General features: G+C 32.0%; 2 protein-coding genes across 2 annotated transcripts in view; both read right to left on the bottom strand.

Moving 5' to 3' along the window:
* Positions 1-20: 20 nt before the first annotated feature.
* On the bottom strand, positions 21-9,386 carry LOC146529275 (kelch-like protein 5). Its single transcript, XM_085201781.1, has 10 exons — positions 9,041-9,386; positions 8,347-8,507; positions 8,055-8,257; positions 7,565-7,762; positions 6,701-6,883; positions 5,861-6,013; positions 5,409-5,569; positions 4,618-4,825; positions 3,644-3,833; positions 21-3,060 (listed from the first exon to the last, which is right to left on the bottom strand). The coding sequence occupies exons 1-10, from the start codon at positions 9,268-9,270 to the stop codon at positions 2,918-2,920; spliced, it is 1,830 nt and encodes a 609-aa protein (XP_085057907.1). The 5' UTR covers positions 9,271-9,386; the 3' UTR covers positions 21-2,917.
* Positions 9,387-10,511: 1,125 nt separating this feature from the next.
* Positions 10,512-24,115, bottom strand: part of jeb (low-density lipoprotein receptor domain-containing jelly belly protein) — a 51,290-nt gene continuing 37,686 nt past the window's right edge. Inside the window, exons 3-4 of the mRNA XM_085202075.1 lie at positions 15,234-15,394; positions 10,512-14,646 (exon numbers count right to left, since the gene is read on the bottom strand). Of these exons, the coding sequence (XP_085058201.1) occupies positions 14,587-14,646; positions 15,234-15,394 (221 nt within the window). The 3' untranslated portion in view covers positions 10,512-14,586. The remainder of the gene's footprint in view (positions 14,647-15,233; positions 15,395-24,115) is intronic.

Raw genomic sequence — 24,115 nt, 5'->3', positions numbered from 1 at the left:
AAAAATAAATAAAACACGTATTATATTTTTTCGTATATTTTACTTCACTAAAAATACTATTACTATTTTGTCAAATTTAACAAGTCAAAAGACATTAGGAAATTTTGGACCATATTCACCATTTATTCAGTCTATAGACACATTTAAAACTATTAAAGTTGAAGATCACAAAGTAATTACGAGATTTTTGGCGTAAATCAAACAATTGACGGTTTACTAATAATAATAATAATTTTGAAATACATATCGAGTTTTGTTACGTTTACACATCGACATAACTCGAATATAACTGTATGACAGTAAGGTACCTATTGTATTGTATGAAAATAGTTTTCTTAATATTTAATTTAAAAATGCCTCTAATATGTTCCTTTCTAAAGAGCTTTATTTATATATAAATTTTTGGGGTATGTAATGATTTGCGTGTTCATTGGAGGTACTCGACGCCGCATTTTCTCTTTTGACTAGGGCGAGGACAGGAAAATAATTCATTCCGCCGAGCGGGAACCAAACTCACACGCGTAGCAATTACAGTTAGACACCGTTGGCGCTGCACCACGACGCTCTCATGAAATGCAAATATTTAATAACAATAATTCAGATAGACATAATGTTATTGATAATTAAAATTAAGTTAAGTATTCCACAAACTAAAACGAAAACACAATTAGAATCCACTGTCATTTTGAATCACCATATATAATCATATGTACCATGTATAATCACTATCATAGAAAATAAACCTAAATTAAAACTATACATTATAATTAAGTTTTATACTATAGAATTATTTTATAGCTAACATCACAGACAGTCCAAAGTAAGTGAAGTGTAATACTGAATTCAATGGAAAATAAGTATTTTTGATATTATACAAAAAAATATATATGAGCCTCTTAATAAAATTGTAGGTAATTTATTAAAAATGATGTATTTTCAATTTAAAATAAATGTTTAAAACTATTATTATGAATTAAAACTATACAAATAATTAACAGAATTTATTAAGAGCTTCATTATTACAAACAATAGTTTTTGAAAATATGTATTATATAAATTATTTATATATACATTTATTTACTGATTAGAGTAGATAAAAATTCTCTGATTCTGAGTGAATAATTTTTTTTTATTTGAATAAGAATAATATAATGCTTTAATAATATTTTAATATCAAAATAAACTATTAATTAAAATAATAATATTTAGTATAAAAATTAAACCAATATTAAAAATAAACAAATATTATATATACAATAATATCAATGCATTTGAAAAGCATACAAAGAGATCATATAATATATGTCAATAAAAAACGTATATATATTTACTGCCATTAAAGTAAAATAATAATAATAAGTGAAATAAAAAAATGCCGTTAGGTTAAAATTTTTAAAAATAATAAAAAGTCAAAGAATATCAAAAAGTTGTTGAAAATATGTATGTAAGCTTTAAATGCTGGAACTTGTATGCGATAATAATAATAACTTTTAATGTAAATGCACTAAACGTAGTTATTTATAGTAAAGTTATATAGTAAAGTTATGAAGACGGTATATATATTTGATATATACACTAAATTTCAACAAAAAATTGAAATTTGAAAAAAATGTTACCGTGATTCATTTTCTCATTTTTGAGATCATTTCAAAGAAAATTAAATGTAATCCGTAATTATTATGGTTAGCCTCAAATAAAAAATCTAAAGATTGATGTACATTATAAATTTCAATAAACTTATATATTTTAATGTTAATTGAAAAAAAAATAGAAGCTAAATAAACAGCGTAGATAAAACATACAATTTCTGTTTTTCGAGAAACTAAATATAGATGATACTAAGAAAAAATAGTACGATTCCAAATAGAGATTCTTCAAATAAATAAGTGTATATGAAAAAAGGAATGAATTCGATTAATAAATGTGACATAAAAACAAAACCAATTACTATCAATGAACTTGTCTACCAACATGTCTACTATCTAGAAATGACTGTACTAAGTGCATTTTAATTAATTCAGACTACTCGTTTAACATTCTATACTTCTAATGATATAAAACTCCGTCTTCGGGTTGTTTGGATTTATATATCGCTATATCTATTAAAGCATATATTAAAAATAACTATCACAACTACACTAAATGAGCACAAATGTACTACTTAGTAATATAGTATAAAACTAAATGCATAGGTAGTGAATGCTAACGTTCTAAGTCCAGCAAATGATCATTCATCGATTTCAATGAACATAATAAAAACATCTACAATTTTCCCGCGCCCGTAGGCAGAGGGAAGCTAGTGTTAAGACACTCCTTCCCACTTCACTCTCCACGCCTACCGACTATTTATTAGATATTCCGGCATTGCCGAATGACGAAACTCAAAGCCACGTGTTTGCCTACCAAAGTGGGAAAATTGAAATAGTTTAAATATCAATCTCCCGAGTGGGGATCGAATCCACAACCATCGCGTTTACAGTCAGACGCTATCGACTCACCTCGATTTTTTTAAATTACGTCACAATTAACATTATATTTAAGTACAATAGGCATATATCTAAAGTTTAAAATAATAGCTTAGCTTTATCACCCAAACAACCCGTGTCGCTAACCACAAAAAGTAAATGAGGCGAAGACCTAGCTAGAATTGGGGAAAGAATTTAAGACCCATTGCGTCGGGCGTGTTGTGTAAAAACTCATAATCCGCCAGTTTTTACAGGGGTAATTTTGGATAAACAACAATACTGTTTATATACAGGGCAAATAGAATTAATAAAATATTTTCACCGTAATTCTCTTCTAGCATGTGCGGTGGGGTTAAATGTACAGGGTCAGAAAAGATGCGAATTCGGAGAAGGTCGTGCGCGTTCGGGGTGGTCTAGGCGACGACGTAAACGACGAGTTGGTGGCGGCGGTATCAGAAGAGGTTGCGTGGCGGCGGCACGGCGACGACGGCAGCGCCGGCGCGGCCCGTACTCAAAGGCGCCAGCTTACGCCAGCAGTTGCCCTCCGCGTCGTACACCTCCACCACGCACAGGTACTGCACGCCATCGTACCCACCTGACATAGTATACAGAGTGTTTTTGTCAGCACCACTTTAAATGAAACCAGTTATAACTATTCTATAAAAGTGTAATACAATTTAATTTAAAGTTTTTTTCAAACAAAATAAATAATAAATTATCGTTGTAAAATAAAACACCATTTGTTAAGGAAGACGCATCGACGCACGAATCTATCAAAGGGACACCGCCGCACACGCCTCATTCGGAAATTGAGTCGTAGGTATTGGCGGTAAAGATATTTAACCTTTAGTAGTATTTTTGTAGTAGTAAGTATTTACTTTATTGGTATCTATGCGTAACTGCGTCACACAAAATACAGGTATGGAAAAAAATAGCGTGAAATGAAAAACCTACGTCTAAGCTGTTGAGGTATCTTGATTAATTTCTTTAGGTATGGGTTTGAAATATTTTACCCTACATGCTGTTCTCGTTAAAGGAGCGCTGACGCTTAAAACCTGTATAATAACTTGCATTATTCCCAGTAAACAATATTGTTATTGACACGTACGTTCAACATGAGAGTCAGAATTTCTATCTGATTTTGCTAGCGAAGGCGGCGAGGCGGTGTCACTACTCACCGACTGCCACAATGCGGTCGCCCAGCAGGCAGGAGCCGATGGCGTCGCGGCCGTAGGAGAGGCGCGCCAGCATCACCCAGGAGTCAGCGGCGGGGTCGTAGCGCTCCACGCAGGCGAGACGGCCGCCCACGGTGTTGGCGGGCGCCTCGTGCCCACCCAGAGCGTACAGGTAGCCGCTGGCCGCACACACCTAAACGTTTGGTCAATATATATTTTAATATTGGTCTTATTAAAATGTGAAAAAAAAAAATTAATGAGGAAATAAATAATTATGTAGTACAAACGAGCGAAGTAGTGAGTTCATAATTTTACAAAATTCTAATCACGCTCCGTTTAACTTATATGAAATTTTAAAATATAAAATTTTAATTTTGTAATTTTTAGTGAATTATTTAGGATCTCAGGATAGAATTGAGACACTTTTCAATGACGGGCGTTATTAATCCTATTAACACTTAGTGAATATTCAAATATAAAAAAATATATATTATAGTTAATAATATATTATACATAATATTATAAGCGGTCAAAGTATGACAGCGTAAAAAGCTTTACCATAGATAAATTTTGTTATTTCTGTTTATTGTCTTAAAATTAAATTGTACGAAAAATTTAAATATCTAAACATTTATGTTAGTTTCATTTAAAATAAAATTTAATAATATTTAATGGTATTTTAGTAACTGACTGCTCATCAGAACAATTTAAGTCGTAATAGTTTCCCATCTATGCTCATAAAAGATCGGTTTTATATGTTTACGTTCAATCTTTTACGTAGAAATTGCCACATTAAATTTTTCATAACAATTTTATTCAATATAAAAATTATGATTCAAGACTGTTTATTTATTTATTGGAAATGCAGCTGTTCCAAAAGGGTGTGAAGTGGATTTCTTTTAGATTATCGGTATTTCTAATATTCGGCAACTCGCAACACGCGTGCAGCCCGTCTGTAAAGGAGGCGTAGTACTCACGCTCACGCCGCCCCTCCGGCGTGTCATGGGCGCGCAGTTGGACCAGTGGTTGGTGGCGGGGTCGTAGCACTCCACGGAGCGCAGGCACGCGCCGCCATCGCGCCCGCCCACCGCGTACAGGCGCCCGCGCAGAGCCGCCACGCCGCACGTGCTGCGCGCGCCCGCCATCGGGGACACCATCGTCCATGTGCGTGAGCATGCGTCCCATCTTGAACAAATTATAAAGAGTAAATAAAAGCTTTATTTGTTGAAAAAAACTTACATTTGCACTCTAATGATTCATATCAATAATAATAATAATAGAAACATTTTATGTCACAGACGCCATAAATATTTTTGTTTTCAAAAAGTATAATTAAGGTAGAGATTCTATTAGTAAATGTTAAGTAAAGTAAATAGTACTGCCGTGCCTCACATAAAACATAAAAAATCAACATTCTTAACGGTATAAAGATAAGATACCCGTTTGGCTTTTGGTTACAACTTAGAATTAGTTATTAATAATAATAAATTATTCATAATGAACAATCGTAATTCCAACCGTATACCCCCAGTTTTCAGAATTCTAGAGGCATTGCGTGTTAAGGAAGACGCGTGCGTGTTGCGTGCCGGAAGTTAACGCCGCTCTTTGCTTTGACACCACACCGATGAAATGGAAATTTAAACTTTAAATAAATATTTAATTTCCTCAAGTGGGGGTCGAACACACAACCAGTCGGTTTACAGTCACACATTGTGCCGCTGCGCCACGACTGGGCCCATTTACAATATATAATAAAGTACAAACCGACCTCTCAACAGAGTTGAGGTATATCCAGCCGTCGTGGCCGCCCACCGCGTACACGGGGCAGTTGGGCCCGTCGCCCAGCACGGCCACGCCCAGCCCATGCCGGTGCGTGTTCATGGGCGCCAGCGTGCTCCAGCTCAGCGATGTTAGGTCGAAACATTCCACCTGTGTTGCAAAATAATAATTATTGCATGTCTTTTTTATTTAATAATATAATTGTATCACAGGTCCTAGTAAAGATGCTTTCCCAAAGGGAAAAGATAGCTTTCGTCATTTTTTTCCTTTAGCTTCGCGCTGTATCCCGCATAAAGCACGTCAGCCAGAGGCAACCTAACGTTAAGATATTTTGTTCTCCACTTTCCGCAGAATTTTTCGAAACATTGCGCATTGAGTTGCGGAACTATACGCTGAGCTTGATTTCAAAAGAAATATAATAAATATAAAATCACAACTTACAGTATTAAGTGTTTTGAGACCATCTCTTCCTCCAACCACAACTAGTTTATTTTGCATCACGGCGACTCCAAATTGCAGTCTCCTAGCACCCATTCTCATGAATGGCGTCCAAGTGTTTGTTCTTGGATCGTACATTTCCATATTACTGGCACCCTAAACGAAAATCATGGAAAATCAAAGGACAATGTATCTTTTTACACTTAAAAAGATACATTGTACAGCACAAGGGTGGCCTTATTACTGACCGGTATTTATAAACCACTTTCAAGTCTACAATCGATTTTGAGATACTGTTTTCATTCATAAGTTATATAATTATGGTTTATAAATAGACTTATTTAGGGGACAAGAAACAGCTAAATAAATTGGGGTCAGTTAACAATGTAATAGAACCCAAAACAATGACTTTCAATTTTTTATCTATTTGTCTGTGTGTTTGTTTCGCTTATCTCAGAACTGGCTTAACCGATTAAAAAGCAGTTTGCATTATTATATATTAGCAAGCTTTTCTTGATATTTATCGTTGTTGTCGTTGTTTTTCAATCGATTTATAAATAATAAAGTTATATAAATATAAATTATTTTGTAAGTTGCCGCCAAAAAAATAATTTATTGAATTTGCTGAAACTTCGGCTTTGCTGAAACTGAATATATATATATATATATATATATATATATATAATGTAAATATAATAAAAGTTTTTCTTTTACGACAATTGCTAATATCATAATGAGAGATGAATATTATACAATTGTGTAAAATAAAAATACAAACTGCTACTTAGTAAATTTTATAGGAAGTGCTAGTTAATTTAATTTGAGCATACAATATATGCATACCTTATAACCATCCATGCCTCCAATAGCCAAAAGTCTTCCAATAGTTGATGTTCGAGGTGTTGTTCTATGCGACAACAGTAAAGAGCGCCTTTCAGGTAACAAATGCCATTTGACCGCTTCCATTATAAGTGGTTGACATTCTGGCACGTCTCCACAGGCTTGCTCTACTTTATCAATTAAATACTGGAAAAATAAGTTAATATGTCACATACGTAAACAGCTTTACACTTGATCTCACAGAACCGAGCAGGCAGGGGGAAACGCTCCATTTCCTATGCACTGTCTAAGACATTGTGTGTTGTGTGACGGAAGTCAACGTCGCGCTTTATTGTGTTTTCAGAGTAAAAAAATTAAAGAAATATTATTTCCCCGAGAAATTGAATCCATAACTATCCTTCTTATAGTGAAATGCGATGCCACTGCCTCATTATGCCTATTTGTTTTGTAATTAAAAATCAAAGTTTTATAATGTCATTCTATAATTATGTAAATATGAGCAAAAATTACATAAAGAAATAGGAAGCAGGTGCAGTAAGTGTCTTAAGCTTTATAGTATATAAATTATAGTGTTTGTGGACAGCATTATTAGTAATATACAAGCAGTTAAACAAAATACATCCTTGCATGTTCCATCATATATATAGTAATTAAATAATAAATGTTAATACAAATCTTATTTATAAAAATTATAGGAATTTTAAACAGCTATTTGACATGAGTGAAGAAGTTATTTTTACAACATAAAACAAACTAAAAAATATTCTCAATACAACACTTCCATTTCCCAAATTCAGTTATATGAAACGGAAAATATCTTTTAACATTCTTACGAGACAGTAAGTAATTGATTTGACAATAACATACCTCAGATGATAGCAGGGGCAGTTTGATTAATTTCAATAAACTGGGCAAATGTTGTTGCCGATTAGGGTTGTCATGTTGGACCCAGGCCATAAGACTCTCAAATACATTTTCCTCATTGACAATATTGAGATCATCCGATTTTAGTAAACTGGCCAGTTGTTCTGATTGCAGAGTTAAGAACTCTTGATGTTTAACAACCTAATAAATGTAGATTTAAGTTACAAATTAGGTTTTATCATAAAATAAATCACACTTTTAATTCGGCTGTTCACCATAAGATTTTTAAGATATTGTATATTAACTGGCTGAAATCATTGACACACTTTGAGGAACTTGATTTCTTACCAGTGCAGAGAAACAAAAATAATTTAATTTATTTTAAGTGACAATTGAACCCGTGACCCTATGATGAGACCTATGATTGCGTATACAGTTACCATAACAGACTCTCTATAGACAGGAAATAGTTCATTAATAAAATGTTAATTACCTGCATAAAATGTTGGTGTGTGTATTCCAAAGCACTTTTGTGTAAGCCCATACATGATTGTTGTTCAGCAAACAAAGCAAATCCCAAACAATTGCATGGATCCAGCTGCTTTTCGAGAAAATCACAGCATGCTTTTGTAACTGAATGCAATTGAATTAAGCTGGCAGTGGACAAAAGAATTTCTACTGATTCCTGACTTAATTCTGGAAACACAATATAAAATAAAAGATATAACATCAACCCAGACATTTTGCCTGTAACAAAGAAATTTATTTATATCATGCTAAAATACCTATAATGCCTGTGTAGCAATAATGAACAAGTGATCTAAGTGCTTGTGAGTCAACTCGTTCTAAAGTTATTTCTGATGACTGAGCTTCTCGTAGGGAGCCTGTGAACATGGCTGCAAAGTACTCACTGCAAGATGCTAAAACAACTTTGTGCGCTGGGATCCTGTTATAAAAGTTAATCTAGTCATTCCAGAGTGTTAATTAATTAGTAAATAATCCAATTTACTGGATAAATGTTAAGAAAGCTTGGGGGAGACCTCCGTTGAATTTCTAAAACACCATATTAAAGATACTGGAGTAAAGTCACATAAAAAGAATGAGGACCACCCCATAGGGCATGTATGAATGGGTTGATGACAGTGGATGAGGCGAAAGATGTTTGTAGAGACTGCAGCATTTGGCACTTTATCGTTTGTGACTACCCTGCTAGGGATACAGTGTGAAGTTGAATGAATTCAAACATCAATGTATCCAAATTTTGTACACCATTAGGTGCATAGCATTAGGTGCGGGACGCAATGATTTCAATATTGATTATATTTCATTATTGTCAACTAACATCAATATTATAAAATAGCACAAAAAAAAAATTAAAACACAGTGTATGGTTGAAAATATTAAGTATGCCAATATAATCAGTTTATATGATTTCTAAATGCATTGATTCAAAATTAAAATATTTATTTTAGCATTTACCTGCACCCACCAGCAATTAAAGCTACGTCACATAGTTTTTGTGATTGGTAATAACCAAACATATTCTTCATAGTGATTTCAGAGTGTCCCTTATTGCAATGAAATTCATCTGAATTTGATGCACTCGAAAGGCTGAGCTGACTTAATTCACGGGGTAATCCTTCATCGACGGAATGAGTCGAAACGTTGTCCTTAGCCGCTTCCGTTTTTTGAGTTTCACAAGCCGACATTTTGTTGCGTTATGATCTCTTATGATTTTAACTCTTTTGTTTGAAGGTAAATAAACTGGTCTTCATCGATTCGCTATGTACCTTCACAAAGATTGAAAACAAAGACATGTCACATACGCGGCTGTCAAAGTCATAATATATAAACTTTTTGTTTTCACAGATAATATAATTTGTTTTGACATAAGTGATAAGTAGAATATTTTATAATACGGTAGTTTCTGAAGCACAAATTTCATGTCTCGTAATTTCTGTCGAGGTAACGCAGAATATTATATTGTATACATAACAAAATAATAATCATATAGTCTAACCAATTTCAAATTGTTTATGTTTGCTGTGGTTTTTACACTAAAAAGTGCCGCTAACTTAAGAGTTTAACTTGTAAAATAAAATTCAATACGACGTTATCATAAAATAGCCCATGATATATTTTAGAATATAATCATCAAATTTTCTTACAATGAACTTTTCGCCGCTGGACAAGCTTATGTTAATAAAAATTGTAAAAAACGTATACGTATACGATATTTTAAAAAATTGTAAAAAACATATGATATATACGTATATTTATGTAAAATGTTGCCAGAAGGACTTCTGATTAACGATATTAAAATTATATTAAAAAGTTATAAAATCTCATGTAAGGTCAAGTTTCTAGGTCCACAAGTCTTAACTATCTGTACAAGTTCTAACTTCACTAACTCTAAGTACATACGTGCCTACGTTCGTTACTACAAGGTCTATTAGAATAAAATAGAAAACACTCAATTGCGCTAACAAACAGGAGCGAGGAGGAGGAGGAGGAAAGTGGGGAACAGAGTGTCTTAACACTAGGTTCCCCTGTGTACCCTGCTATATGCGGGATACGACATGAAGCTGATTAAGTGCTTATAAGAGCTTAGCAAATGAAACTTAGTATATTTAAATAATGTATTATAAATTGACATCATATCCGGTAAAATTTGTGTATCTAGTAGTAAGTAGGTAAAAGCTTTTAAAAGTTCGTATAGATAAAATTTGTTCTATCAGTTTTTAGGGAAGTTTAATAGAATATATTTTATTAGATAAATATCCAACTATTACAACAAGCTCTGATTACTCTAGTTACTAAATAGTATGGATGATCATGTGTTTATATTACAATTACTTAGTTACAAAATAATCATATTTTGTACGAAAATGTGGCCGAGGTCTTGGCAGGCAAAATTCTTTGCAGGTATTAAAAAATAAAAAGACATTAATTCTGGCTGAGGCATTTATTAACATTTATTTTTATTTTTCGATTTTTTTATCTTAATACAACATATATAGTAATTAACAATACATAATAAATAGTCCAAAAGTATATTACGCCTACAAAATAGCGTAGTCGTTATAAGATTAACGCCACATGAGTTGCTTGCACACATATTGCGAATGTAAAGGCAACTCATCAATGACACTGTTGAAAGTTAGGAATGTTCTCAGAGAGAATAGTTAATTATGGTGTTTACGGAATGCTCACGTATAAACAAAACGGTTAGACTATTTTTCACGGAGGCCACTCAACAACAGTTCAAGCGTATAGCCCTTGTGAAAAATATTACGAAAACGGAGAACATATTTTATTTTCTCACTTTTCAATATGTACGTAGAAATTTAAATTGTCTCAAAATTTCAGCAAAGTTATCTTTAGTTTGTGCAGTTATAAAGAATACTTTTATTGTTTGTCGTTTGGCAAACATAACAGTATGAGAAAATATTTGTCAATCTCTATCTAGTGGTAATCAAACGTATATAAGTATCTACAAAAATAGTTGCATTTTTAAATAAAATCTTTGAAAACAGCTGACGAAATTATACAACCGTTTCTGTTGAAAATAGCTTTACAGGTCTGCATACATCTATCTGAAAATCTATACTGTGAATTCTATTTGAAAAATAAAAGAATAACAACTACAAGGGTGTCTAAAAATATTATTCTTCAACAATAAACTCCATTGACGTTTTTCAAGGTATTTAAGTTCTCTTAATTGAGCGTAGATTACAGGTCGAGGATGGATACCTTCGTAAAATGTTATGAGATAAAGTTAGAAGAATATTTATATAATATGTAATTCCGACATTGACTAATGAGCATATCTTCTAAATTTACATGAATTTTCATCAGCAAGCATAAAGTATAACTATAATGATAAATTAGCTGTGCTAATATGCAATGGAGTCGTACTGATAGTTTGTGCTTGCATCATATATAGTGTATATACCAATATATACTGACAACAAGGCGTGGACTTAGCGATGATTAATGAGATATTAGAGAACAAAACGAGCTCGTCACACGGAGACAACTCAAACAAAACTAAATGATACAATATCGATTTAAGTTATAGTTAATATCTACATAATTCAGATTAAATTGACCAAAATTGCTAATTGTTTCTAAATTATATATTAATACAAATAAAGCATTTTACTGAACAAATAATTAAATAATTTTAAATGTTCAGAAATAACATTTGTAGCTTTTAAGCAGCTGTCCGCAAGCCTAGGTAAACACGGTAAGCCCGTATCTCATACAGACCCGTACTCGTATGTATGTATATAAACTAATAATCACATTGAAAGGTATTTAAGTCTATTCGAGATCATGACTTGCACCTTAACCTATAATATTAAAAATATCACAATAAATTGCTGTGCACATACGAAACAGGCAAATTTTGAGTGCAATTACATTAATATATTTATTAGCGTTATTTTTTATTACTAATAAATCATATATATTTAGGAAACAAGAAACGAGTGTTAGCTTAGTTGTGGAATTATCGACGAGAGTGGGTCGCCGAATGGTCTTAGACACTCTGGAAACAATATAAGTAGGTCTCAGAATTATTAATTTTCTTCTAAGGTAGGTAATACTTTTCATTAAGTGGTTAATGAAAGTATGTGTTCATTGGTATAACTAATTGACACAATTAGACACGAATAAATGCAGTTTCGAGAATTCATTGGTGAACGAAATTTCGAAAACATATATTTTATAACAATTATTATGTAAATAAGTATATATATATAGAGTATGTTTAATTTATTATAATTTTACGTTGTATCAATACATATACATATATATATATATATATATATATTTCATAATTTGGCGTAAATAAATTGAAATTAAATTTTGTAAATAATATTATCTGAAAAAAAATGTGTGGACATTTGGAAATTAATATATATATGATAAATCTCTTGCGATATATACACCAAAGCATACGTAGTTTAATTTTTTATATGAATTGACATATTCGTTTGCACTTTATGAAAGTTTCGTGTAATTTGTTTTAAATGTAAATACCGCAGAGAGTGATGGCTCAAGAACGAAGGTTCTATCAGACTACAACGGTATTTATTTGTTTTTATATATCGCTTACTATTATTTCGTGTGTTTCGATGTATTTCAAAATATAAACTATACCTAATGCTTTGGCGTGCCTCCTTAACCACAAATAGATTTATCATGAAGACATGAAAGTTCGCATCCAATTCATTAAAAATAGTTATAATTGGTATCATAATATAATTTCTTATCCTACATTTGATTAATCGTGAGCTTATCCTAGATAGATATTTTTTGAAATAAGTTCTTATTTATTACTCTAAGCTAACTCACAAAAATATGGTGCTCATACATTGTACAATCTAAAACGAATATTTCGTGCATCGATTATATATTTTTATAATTGAATGAATTTATGGTGTTAATTTTCCTAATTCTACTACATAATATATATGTTTTACAATTTCTTATTCGTAAATTCATAGTATGCATATATTTTATATTGTGCCTACTCACTTATAGTTTTAAAATTATTAATAAATAACATTTAAATTTTCCACATAAATTGAGTTAATTTTGATTGATCTTGAATCTTTAATCGTTTAAAAACGGATGCGAACATTAATGCTGTTTAAAATAACACAATAAAGAAAAATTAAAGAACTTAAATATTTAACGTACAAATTATGTTAAACCGTAAAAACGATCATTGTTATAAAAGGAATATAGATAAATATTACGTTACATATTATAAATAAATAAAAAAATAAAAATCTATTATTATGCTAAATTATAATTAATTCACCAATGAATTCTCGTTCAAATATACATATGACTAGTTTAGACCGATATAAAATGACATAAAATGTGATACAATAAAACATAACAACTTATTTACTATTAAATAATGGAAAATATTACTTCATTATTCAGGGAAGGTGTAAACATGAAGTAATCTAAAGACTAGGTAGACATCGTATCTCTCAGACTTCTTCGGCAAACTATAATAACGAGCACTGTCACTCAGAGCTTTATATGCTATTTACACATAAGAACTTAAATGTTACTTAAAAAAATACTATATAAATTAATAAGTACTTAAAATACCGAATGGTGAGTCATATTTAAAATTATTTTCTTTATATTAATAGCTGCCTGAATGAAGACTCTTTGTTTCGAAGTCATATTATATAATATATGTCGCTAGGTGCCATTCAAAAGAAATAGGTTTAAAATTTGAAAAAAAATTGCATAAGTCTTGCTATCGGCGGCTGTTTGTTTTAAAAGAATTGAAAACAGACGCCGGTCTACATATATAGGCCGAATAATAGTCAAACTCAAATATTTCTTTAGGATTATTTATATATACACATATTTAACCAATCCCTTATATACTTTACAACCCTCATAATAAGGAATTAAACAACTTAACGTAGAATAAATAGATCGAGTGAATAAATACTTTAACAAATAGATACGTAATAACATTTACGCTTTGTCAAACGAAGAACTATTTATTCTAAAATATTTATGTATATTATGTACGTTCTACCGACTAACAATGTCGACTACCAGTCTCACATTTTAGTTAAATAAGTGCTAGAAGGTACGAAATGAGAAATTAATTGGCTGCGGGATATTATTGGGACGAAACCAGGTCGTATTACTAGCTCGCTTTCAACGACTAGCTGCTCGTACATACTCTGCTCACATTTAACGATACATATCATTCCGGGCTAGAGTTCTCTCGCTGGATCCTTACACTACACTTTTAGTGGGCGTATTAGTCAGATTGCACCATTTCTTGATATGTTTTATTACGTTCGCATAGCCTAGTTAATTTGACTGGTTGCGTCCGAATATTTGTAATGGGATGTCGCAGCTATCACCGAACGTGGGTGCACATGTTCATCAATTAAACGTCAGTCTATCCGTGCAGCGCTGTTGGAGGTGATGGGTCAGCACTGAGGTTACGGGGTCCGGGAGGGATGTTTCGATTAGCGGCCGCGCGCCCACCGCAGGAGCGCGTCGGCCAGGACGTCCAAGTGGGCCTTTGTCTGTGAACAATTGTATTTATTAATAGTCATATTTAATATTGAATAAAATTATTAAGCTACAAATGTGTTTTTTTTAATCTGCAATTTACATGGGAGTTTTAACAATAACATTGACCATGTTAATTTAGCCACAGCAAAAGCCTTACTTGTCAATGGCTCTGCAAGGATAGGTTCTGCTGCATATGCCAACATTATAGGATTTTAGCCAAATAGGCTGCTAGGCTTCATTCTGTACGTATTCCACCAACATGTGATAAATATCCTCTATACTGTTTAAATTCGGACACTTACCAGTATAAGACAGACCCAACAAGAACTTCAACTTTTAAAGGAATGTGTCCGGAGCGACAAAAGTATTATTGACATTATTTCCAATTATTTAATTTTTCAAGACGATTTATTTATTTATTTTTTCGAACATGAGGTTAATGCTGTTAGCCCTATTGGCTTTTACAGCGACACCGGTTTGGTAGGGAAGAGGGTTCTCTGTCCCTGAAGAAATGCAAGAAATGTAAGTGGCTGCCTGTGAGGGTGAAGACGATAATATAAGTAAAGTATGTATAACACTACAGTATTTAAATTCATACCGTTTTATAAAACATGCATGCCTGCCGATCTTCATCTTCACCGTTAGGGCAGTCGATGAACCCGTCGCATAGTACGTGATCGTCAATACAACGGTAGCGGCCCTGTCGGTCGGGGGTTGGACACGCGAACCTCTCCATGCCGTCCGCGGCTGGCGGACACTCTGCAATTAAAATTGAAATTAGCATGTAAGTATAATAATAATATCGTATAACTATAAGTTATATTTTTTAATTATTTATTATTAAATTATTCTATAAGTCGATAAACATCGAATTTAATGTTGAACTACAAAAACATTGTTATAATGCTCTTCAAGAATTATATTACAGTGAATTAATAAGGTACGTTGATTTATCACATCACTTTGTCTTACAACGCATTAAATCATGCCTTTAATATTCTTAAGTACCTACTTTTAAAATAAAATAGCAGATATTAAAAGTTCAATAAAAATAAGAAACTGATCAAGTGCGAGTCGGACTCACCCACCTAGGCCTTCCAATTTCAGGATTGTAGTTCAACAAGAAGTACAACTTATAAAAGTTTACAAATTTAAGTTTGCGGGCGTCAATTTGTATGAAATGAATTGCGAATATAAGATTATATTTGCAGTTCAATACCTATAAGTTTTAATTTTTCGGAGTTTTTCTTGGATTTTTAATATAAGTTCAAACTCCGTGTTAAATTTCATGGAAATTGTAAATCCATGGAAAGTACCCTATAGGTTTTGATTACGCGGCCGAATTTTCATTTTGAAATACAGAACCCTAAAAAGTAACATTGTTTCAATAGCAAATAATAAATAGTAGGCAGTAGTAAATAGTGTTAGTGATAGCATGGTTCGTAGGCAGGTTACATAACGCATTTTATTTCACTAAAAACTGTAAACATTGTCCAGTAGGAAACTAAATTAAAATTTACATCCAAAAATATTTTTATAACAGAAGCCGTGAATTATGCGACACGTGCAAAAACTTTATACAACAATTTTAATTGAGTTCGTGAACTTTTAACATCAGCTCTATCGAGACTGTCAGGCACTATATATAAAATCTAATTAAATGCTGTGAAGAGGCTGCTGAATTTTTGCATTTGATTTATTAAAATGAATTTAATTTTCCTTAGTTAGCTAACACAAACAGTTATTTTATTACATTCAATTACTATTGAAAATAACAATCAAATAAATATGATGGTGTCGAGGGAAAACGCGGCGTTGAGTTCTGCCACTCAACACGCAACGCCTCCAGAATTTGGCAGAAAGTGGGGAGCGGAGTGTCTTAACACTAAGGTCCCTCTCTGCCTACCCTGCTGCGGTATACAGCGTGAAGCTGAAAAAAAACATATAAAGTCTTGAGCGGCTGATACAGAATGCAGTTCAGGACTTCATATATCATTTTATTAAAATATTTTGTCTCTAAAAAAATCTACTTTCATTTTTACAAATATTAGGTAAATATTATTAGGTTGGATGTTGAAACTTTAACTTGTTGTATTAAAGTGAGGTTGTTGTGGTTAAACGTACCCGACGCTTTGACACCGACACAGCCAGGGTATCATAATCAGGTGGATACCACAGCCCTTAAATAGAGCCAGTGGAATAGTCAGTTAGTACAATGAAGAATGTAGCTAAAAACACTGTAATAGCTATTTTTTTTCAATTGCAAATAATTTCCTGAAATCTGTAAATGTTATTATTTAGGTTCACCTGGGAAGTTGAAGCCTAGTATGATAAATTTTACTAATTAATCATTCGCTTTAGTTACGAAATTTTGCACAGAAAAAGTCATCAGCAAAACATGTCGCAAGGAGTCTTTCTAATTTCTATGAGATAGCAAAAATATTGGTCGCAATTGTGTCGCGCACAAAATCTGCTGCGCTAGGCTACATCTTACTCAGCCTGAATATCTGGTAGAAATACGAGTATCATGTGCCTGTAAAAGCAATGTGGGTATCTTTTTTCATTATATGGTTGGTATTTTTTACCGTAGATATATCTTCTATTAGTTTCCCGCTGTATCCCGCATATAGCAAAGGGAACATGTAGTTAAGACACTCCATTCTGTACTTTCCGCCTAATTTCCTCAAGGCTTTTGTCTTGGTGCCAGAGCGAAGAAATTAAAATATGCATAAATAATAATTTATTCCCCCGAGAAGGGATCGAATCTGCAACCATCGCGTCATAGTCACACGTCAGTCTTGTGTGCTGCGTCTTTTTTATAAAGTGGGAAACAAAATTAACCAATACTGAATTTGGGTACTAATTGAATGCTTGTGTATGCATAGCTATTACAGTGTGAACAATATATGTATAGATAGAGATTTATGTAGGTAATTGAATAGGACATGAAGGTGGTTAATCATTTACACGATGTACGTGTCCCAAAGGGTTTAATAGATTCGATACATAAAACAGAGAAAAGCCCCCTTAAGCCTACGCAAATTATATATATCGGTAATCTAATCACGAACCAAGGGTTCAGAGGGGCTGTTTGAATACATTGATTTAGGACTTGTCACTCGAAGACAACTTTTATGAAGAGGGATTATTTGAAAATTTGTAAAATAAATGTTTCTCTCTAATTAAAGCCGATCGAAACAGATAATAAATATGTTTATAATATATGCTTATAATATATTGATGTAATTGAATATAATAAAATGTATTTTTTATCCTGCTTATAGCAAAGATGGTAAAGGGAACGTAGTGTTAAAACACTCCGTTCTCGTTAAGACACTTCCGTTCACCACATTCGCCGAACTCTTGAGGCATTGCGTCTTAGTAGAGGAACTCAGTGCCTCACTTTGCCTCATTGTCGGAGCGAGGAAATAAAAATATTATATATTTCATTTTCTGAAGTGGGAATCGCACCGATTACCTTTCTCGGTTACTATGGCTCGCCTGTGACTGAACTCCTTAGTAGCTATTCTTAGTTATCCGTTTATTGCTACAAATCTCGATCCTTATAATTATATTAATTATTTATTATTCTTTATAATACTCATGTATTTCTTATTAGTACACCATAATTTAAATGATCCCCGACAACCTCAACAGTCTATTTTGAACGTTATGTTAAGAAATAATTATAAGATCGGATTTTATTATAAAGCAAACATGAAATTGTGGGCGTGGAATTAAGCTTGAATAAAATATAATGTAATAACGTTAATTAAAATATTCTAAATATCGAGAAAAATACATTGGTTTTACGTAAGCGAGGGTAATTATTTGATATATAAATTATTTGTATTTAAAATTTCATTGTTGGTTTTATTAATAACCATGTACTGAAAAGTATAAAAAATATATAATCTGTGTAAAATCTTTAAACAGATTATATATATTTTATACAGACCTATAAATAAAATAAACGATGAGCCACAAGTGAAAGTCACAAGTGAAGTGCTTGATGGAAACGATAAACGAGAGACAAATCTAACACCAACACAAAAGTTATCACTTGAATGAAAAATGATATATACTTCTAAAGATTTATGTTAGCCTAGTCCACGCTCACCAAGACAGCCGGGTACTCAGTGCTGAGCGTCTATTTTTAGCCGCGCCGGGGAAAGTGAGGCCACAGCTCGATTGCGAGCGGGCGCCCTCTATATACGACTACGAGTATCTGCGTCTATAGCCGCTACGTCTTGTGCATTCGTAAACAGGGGTAGGACCGCCCAGGTAACTGCTTTCAATGTACTATAACTAATTTAATTTCAACTTCGATGAATTGTAATATAATAAACGTATCCATACATATTATGCAAATAATATAAATTTTGAATGTAAAATTGTACACACATGTTGTTTAGTAAAAGATGAGTCAAGTTTTCAGGATTTTAATTAAAATACATACTATAAAAGCGTACAAAAGTTATCTTTCTTAAAATTGCTTCAAATGGAAAGGTAATCTTTAATCATACGGACGAGTATAATCAAACCGCCTTAATAGAGTTCGGACTGCCTCGTCTAATCTCCTTCTAATTGCTTTCAAAGGATTACCCTCTTAGATTTAAAAGGAAAACGGCCACGAGAAAAAAATATATGATATAATGTTAAATCTGCTCTGTAAGTTCTTTTAATTAATTACTTTTATATCAGCTATATTTTTAGGCTCACGTTATAATTTTAATCGTTAAAGAATAACCACAGAATATTAAATGACAAAGTTGAAGATAATTAAAATGTAAATTAGCTGAGCTTTGATAAGAAATAATATTTTTAGTAAAACTATTCTTTGCCAATGTTCATATCTACAGTAATGCCTACGGCACTGCACAATGTGGTACCGACGACAGTATAAAGAATTCAGAATGACGCGGACGTTAGCTTTACAGCTTCACCCACAAAGGCTTGTCACGGATATTAGTACGGAGACAGCTCTTGAAGCTATGTATTGCTCTCATCCTCTTAATAATAAAAAGAAATTGCAAATTTTGATTGATATTTTGTTAAATTCTTCTTATGGAATTGTCAGGTGCCCAGAGCTGCACAGATTACTATGCTATAGATTACTTTTAGTTTAATAAATTTCACCCAGGCTACATTTAGAAAGGTAATATGTATTTTTTAAAGTTTTCACCGCTCAGTTGTTGTACTTAGTTTGCTTTGACGTGGAGTTTCGTTAATATAATACAATTGAAAGTTTATAACTGTTTGAGAAATGTAGTGAAGAGGCCTACAAAATGTTTGTGAAGTTTAACGGAAAAGTTAAGCATTTAGAATTATTTTTAAATCATTCGGATATTTTTTAATACTAAAAGCTGCAATAGAGTTTAAAAATATTACTTTTTATACTTTTAAGCGGGGTTTCAAAGATCCTCGGCGATACAAATCTTTCTATATGAAATGGATTTCCTATAATTAATTGAATTATACTCAAGAATTTATAAATTTGATAACGTACGACTGCTTGTCTTGTTATAATATTTAGTATAGTTTCAAAATACTATTTTCATATGTGTTCTTGTACGAACTTAATTGATCAGGGAAATTAAGATAATTCACTGTTGAAGGCAGCGACCATTTTGGGATTTCAGTTTCCAAAAATATTGTAAGGCAAATTCGATATATCTTCTTTAAATTAACATATCAAATTGAGTTTGTAAGTACACATTTCAAGAATTTGCTTTGCTGCTCTTACTGACGTCGACTAACTTACTTGAAATTCAAGGAAACAGTAGTATCTAATTTATTCCTCTGATTCCTAAGATCTAGCCAGCACGTTCTTTGACTTTCAAGCAGGTACCGCTGTACCTGTTACACTTTAGACTTTGACCACTGGCAGTATTTGCAAGTTACTTCCAATTTACAGGTCAATTCACGTCATTGTATAGCTTTTATTAAACTACAATTAGTATAAATTTACGGATTATTTTTTTAAATATAAATTATATTTATTTTACATTTTGCAGGAAAGATTATAAATTACTCATCCTCAGGGACTTTAGTTTCTTTTTCTCAAAAAATAGTTTTTTTAGTTTAAAATTAATAAAATAAAAATTAAATAAAATATTACTCTTCAATTATATAGAGGAGTTACCTGCTAAAAATAGAACTCATAATTAAAAAAAGATAAATAAGGTAAGGAAATTTTGAACATCATCTATGTATCCAGATTTATAAACATATAGTGATAAAAAGAGTTTAATTTAAGCTGTATATTTAACAGTTTATCTGCAATAGAGAAAAAATACATATAAATATATATATGTTAAGACTGTAAATGAAATTAGAAGGTCAAGGTGTTATTTATTAATTTATATTAATAGTAGTGTTTATTTTTTTTTATTATTATATAATTAAACAGAATGTATAAAATTTAAATAATCGTTCCTGTTTTAAATGCTTAGTATTTTCCAAAAAGGAGTTGCGAATTGTATCAACCGATAAATATTTACGACAGCGTTGGTGTACGTGTTCGCAAAGGCTTCCTTGTCAAGCTCAACTTTATTCGCTCCGCCTATTCCTTCGCTTCGCATCGTGAAAGGATTTTACTCCTAGTTTAAAATAAATGAGAAATTACGACAATATAATCTTTTGAAAATTGTTATCGATTTGTCGCTGACTTAGTAGCGTTGGAGATCTACCAGTATAAATTTAAATTTAAAAGTAATTATAATATACTTTTTTAATGTGTTATAACATTTGAACGTGTTAATTGACATGAAAGAGTACAAATAACATTTTCTCCATTCAACGTGACACTGGCGAAGTGATTTTGTGCTCAACTGGCACGCTCGGAACGCCATATTAGAAAGAACAGAACAGAACAGAACAAATAACATTGAGGCCATCGTGGCACAGTAGCACAAGCGTGCGACTGTAGATGCCATGGTTGTTGGTTCTATTCTCGCTCTGATGTCAAGATAAACTCGCTTGAGTTCCGCCAATTCGGTAGTGGGGAACGATGTGTCTTAATACTAGGTTCCCTCTGCCTACTCTGCTATATGGGATACAGCGTAAAACTATAAAAAATAACATTAAGAATATTAAAAAAATATTGGATACTTGTATTGTCTCTGTAATCCCAATTTCATGCCGTCAAGTAAATTTTAAATTAATTTAAAAGAAACTTTAGAATATCATACTTTTACGTTACTTAAAGAAATTTTATTTAATGTAAATATTATTATAACACGATTTTAACAAAGTTCAGTTAAGATTATTCGCAATTATATATCAGCTACGTTGCTACGAAGCATTTCGTAGAGGTACTACGAAGTATAATACTTGAAACGAATATACAAATTACCTTATTGCTTTAATTTGCATATAGCAGGCCCAGGTTAGACATTAACAAACTAGTGTCTAAATACTCTCTTCTAGGCAGATTCGGGTATCTGCGTATAGCTTATAAATTAGAATAAATAAAATATTGATATCGTACTATTTTTAACAAAATAACATTATAAGTGATTACACATGATTTATTTCCTTAGGTATATAATAGTACTCTGAATAATAAACTTCAAATAACAAATAACTTAAAAGTTTCAAACATAATACATCTGCGAAGTTTACGTTTCTGTTCACGTGAAAGTTGTGATGTTTAGTTCTTTTCTTAGTTTATTTTATAAAAGAACGACAATACATCTTTGATATTATTATGGATATTGACTTCATAATATAACTTACAATGAATTGGCCTTTTTTTTGTAGTAAAATATTTTCTTTGTAAATATCTGGTAGCATGAATTTTTACATAGACGTGAGTCACAAACAAGGATCGCTTGTGAGTGGGCGAGTGTCGGTTGGAGATTGCTTCCACATTAATCATATTACTGGCACTTTATTGCTCCAATGAAATGACGATATAAAACTCAATGAAGTAGCTCAGCTTTGTATATATTTAGTTCATCATAAAGAAAATAACTTATATATACATATATTTATACAACATTTAATTATATACTTATAAGGAAATACGGTTTGCGTATTTGGTTGTAAGTGAAAAACACAAATGAGACGAAAATGTTCGACGCGTATCGATCGATAAGCGTCGAACTAAATTATTTACCTCTCCAAACCACTTGGAGATATTTATAACGATGTCGTTTATGGAAGGGTCACGATAGAAACAGATTAATTACTTATTTTCATACATTATATAAATAACCTCATGGTAATTTATAAATAACCGATTAAACTTTTCTATATGCCTATAATTAATAAAGCAGTCTATGTCTAATAATAAATATAATGTATTTATAACGTTATAGATTAGTCGAGCTTTAAATATATTCTTCATTTACTGTGTCACGTGTGACCTACCACGAGTCCTTCATTCATAAAATCTATTTGTTGCTGAGTGGGATATATACGTATATCTAAATATATGTTCTATATAAAAAAAACATCAGCTTCACCCTAGTGTTAGAACACTCCGTTCTCCACTTTTCACTATCTGCCGAATTCTGGAGGCATTCCGTGTTGAGTGGTGGAACTTATACTTAAATAAATATTTAATCTATTTAAGTATAAGTTCCGCCACTCGCCTCGAGCGGGGATCGAACCCACAACCAGTCGTAGTAACAGTTACACTTTGTGCTCCTGCGTCATATAAATATTTATAATATGATAAATATTTGTAAAGCAAGAAAATATGTAATCATAGCAGAACTGCTTCTATTATTAGCTAACTACATGTCATTTATCAGTCTCCTCGTTTCGCAACTACTGAACAGCTATCGGTGCAATTTGTCACTAGATCCCATCCAATAATAGCTTACCATGAAAATAGCATTTATTGACATTTGAAATATAATTCTTGGAGACGGCAAGCAATTAAATTAAATAAGATTTTTTGTGTAATCAAGTCTATTGGTTCTCTCAAGTAAGTTATGAGTTAGTGCTTCATAGAAAGATGTACTTAAGCTGACGGCGCAGTTAGTGTTGTATTTAAAATTCGATGCCAAAAGTTGGAGATGCCAAGCAATAGACAATATGTTGCTAAGACCACACCACTAAGTTATAGTTCCGCCTATTGGATGTCGATACGGCATTTAAAGCATTTTTTTCGTGTGAAAAAAATATAAAGATATAGAATTGTGTTTTAATGATTCGGTAAAAAAATAATAAAAAAAAAACAAAAGCATAAAAAATATTTTGTAACATAATCAATTACCACTTCAATTATTGTGAAGGAAACTTGTACAGTGGTGTTTTTATTTCAAAACTGATAAGTTTTGTAATATGCAAATACTATGCAAAGAAGGTTACGATTTATGTGCTTAATAGTTATTTAATTAAATAATTTCTTTCTTTTTCCGGTAGAAAATCCGAAGAAAACTCACATTTCTACTGTTATTTCGGTTTATTTAGAAAAGGTTACCAGATGGAGGGAATGAAAATATTAAATAATTCATTTCATCAAGT

The sequence above is a fragment of the Heliconius melpomene genome, chromosome 18, assembly GCF_056956725.1.
Source record: "Heliconius melpomene rosina isolate 202511_hmr_F chromosome 18, ASM5695672v1, whole genome shotgun sequence".
In the NCBI taxonomy this organism is placed as follows: domain Eukaryota; kingdom Metazoa; phylum Arthropoda; class Insecta; order Lepidoptera; family Nymphalidae; genus Heliconius; species Heliconius melpomene.
Note: the sequence above shows the minus strand (reverse complement) of the source record. Positions and strands in the feature narration are given on the sequence as shown.

What these genes read in the sequence shown, in the direction of transcription:
- LOC146529275 (XM_085201781.1), bottom strand. Translation starts at nt 9,270, where the DNA reads ATGTCGGCTTGTGAAACTCAAAAAACGGAAGCGGCTAAGGACAACGTT. An exon ending in GCCGGAGGGGCGGCGTGAGC is followed by an intron (nt 3,834 to 4,617) that starts GTGAGTACTACG and finishes CCAAACGTTTAG; the next exon opens with GTGTGTGCGGCCAGCGGCTA. An exon ending in CGACCGCATTGTGGCAGTCG is followed by an intron (nt 3,061 to 3,643) that starts GTGAGTAGTGAC and finishes ATACTATGTCAG; the next exon opens with GTGGGTACGATGGCGTGCAG.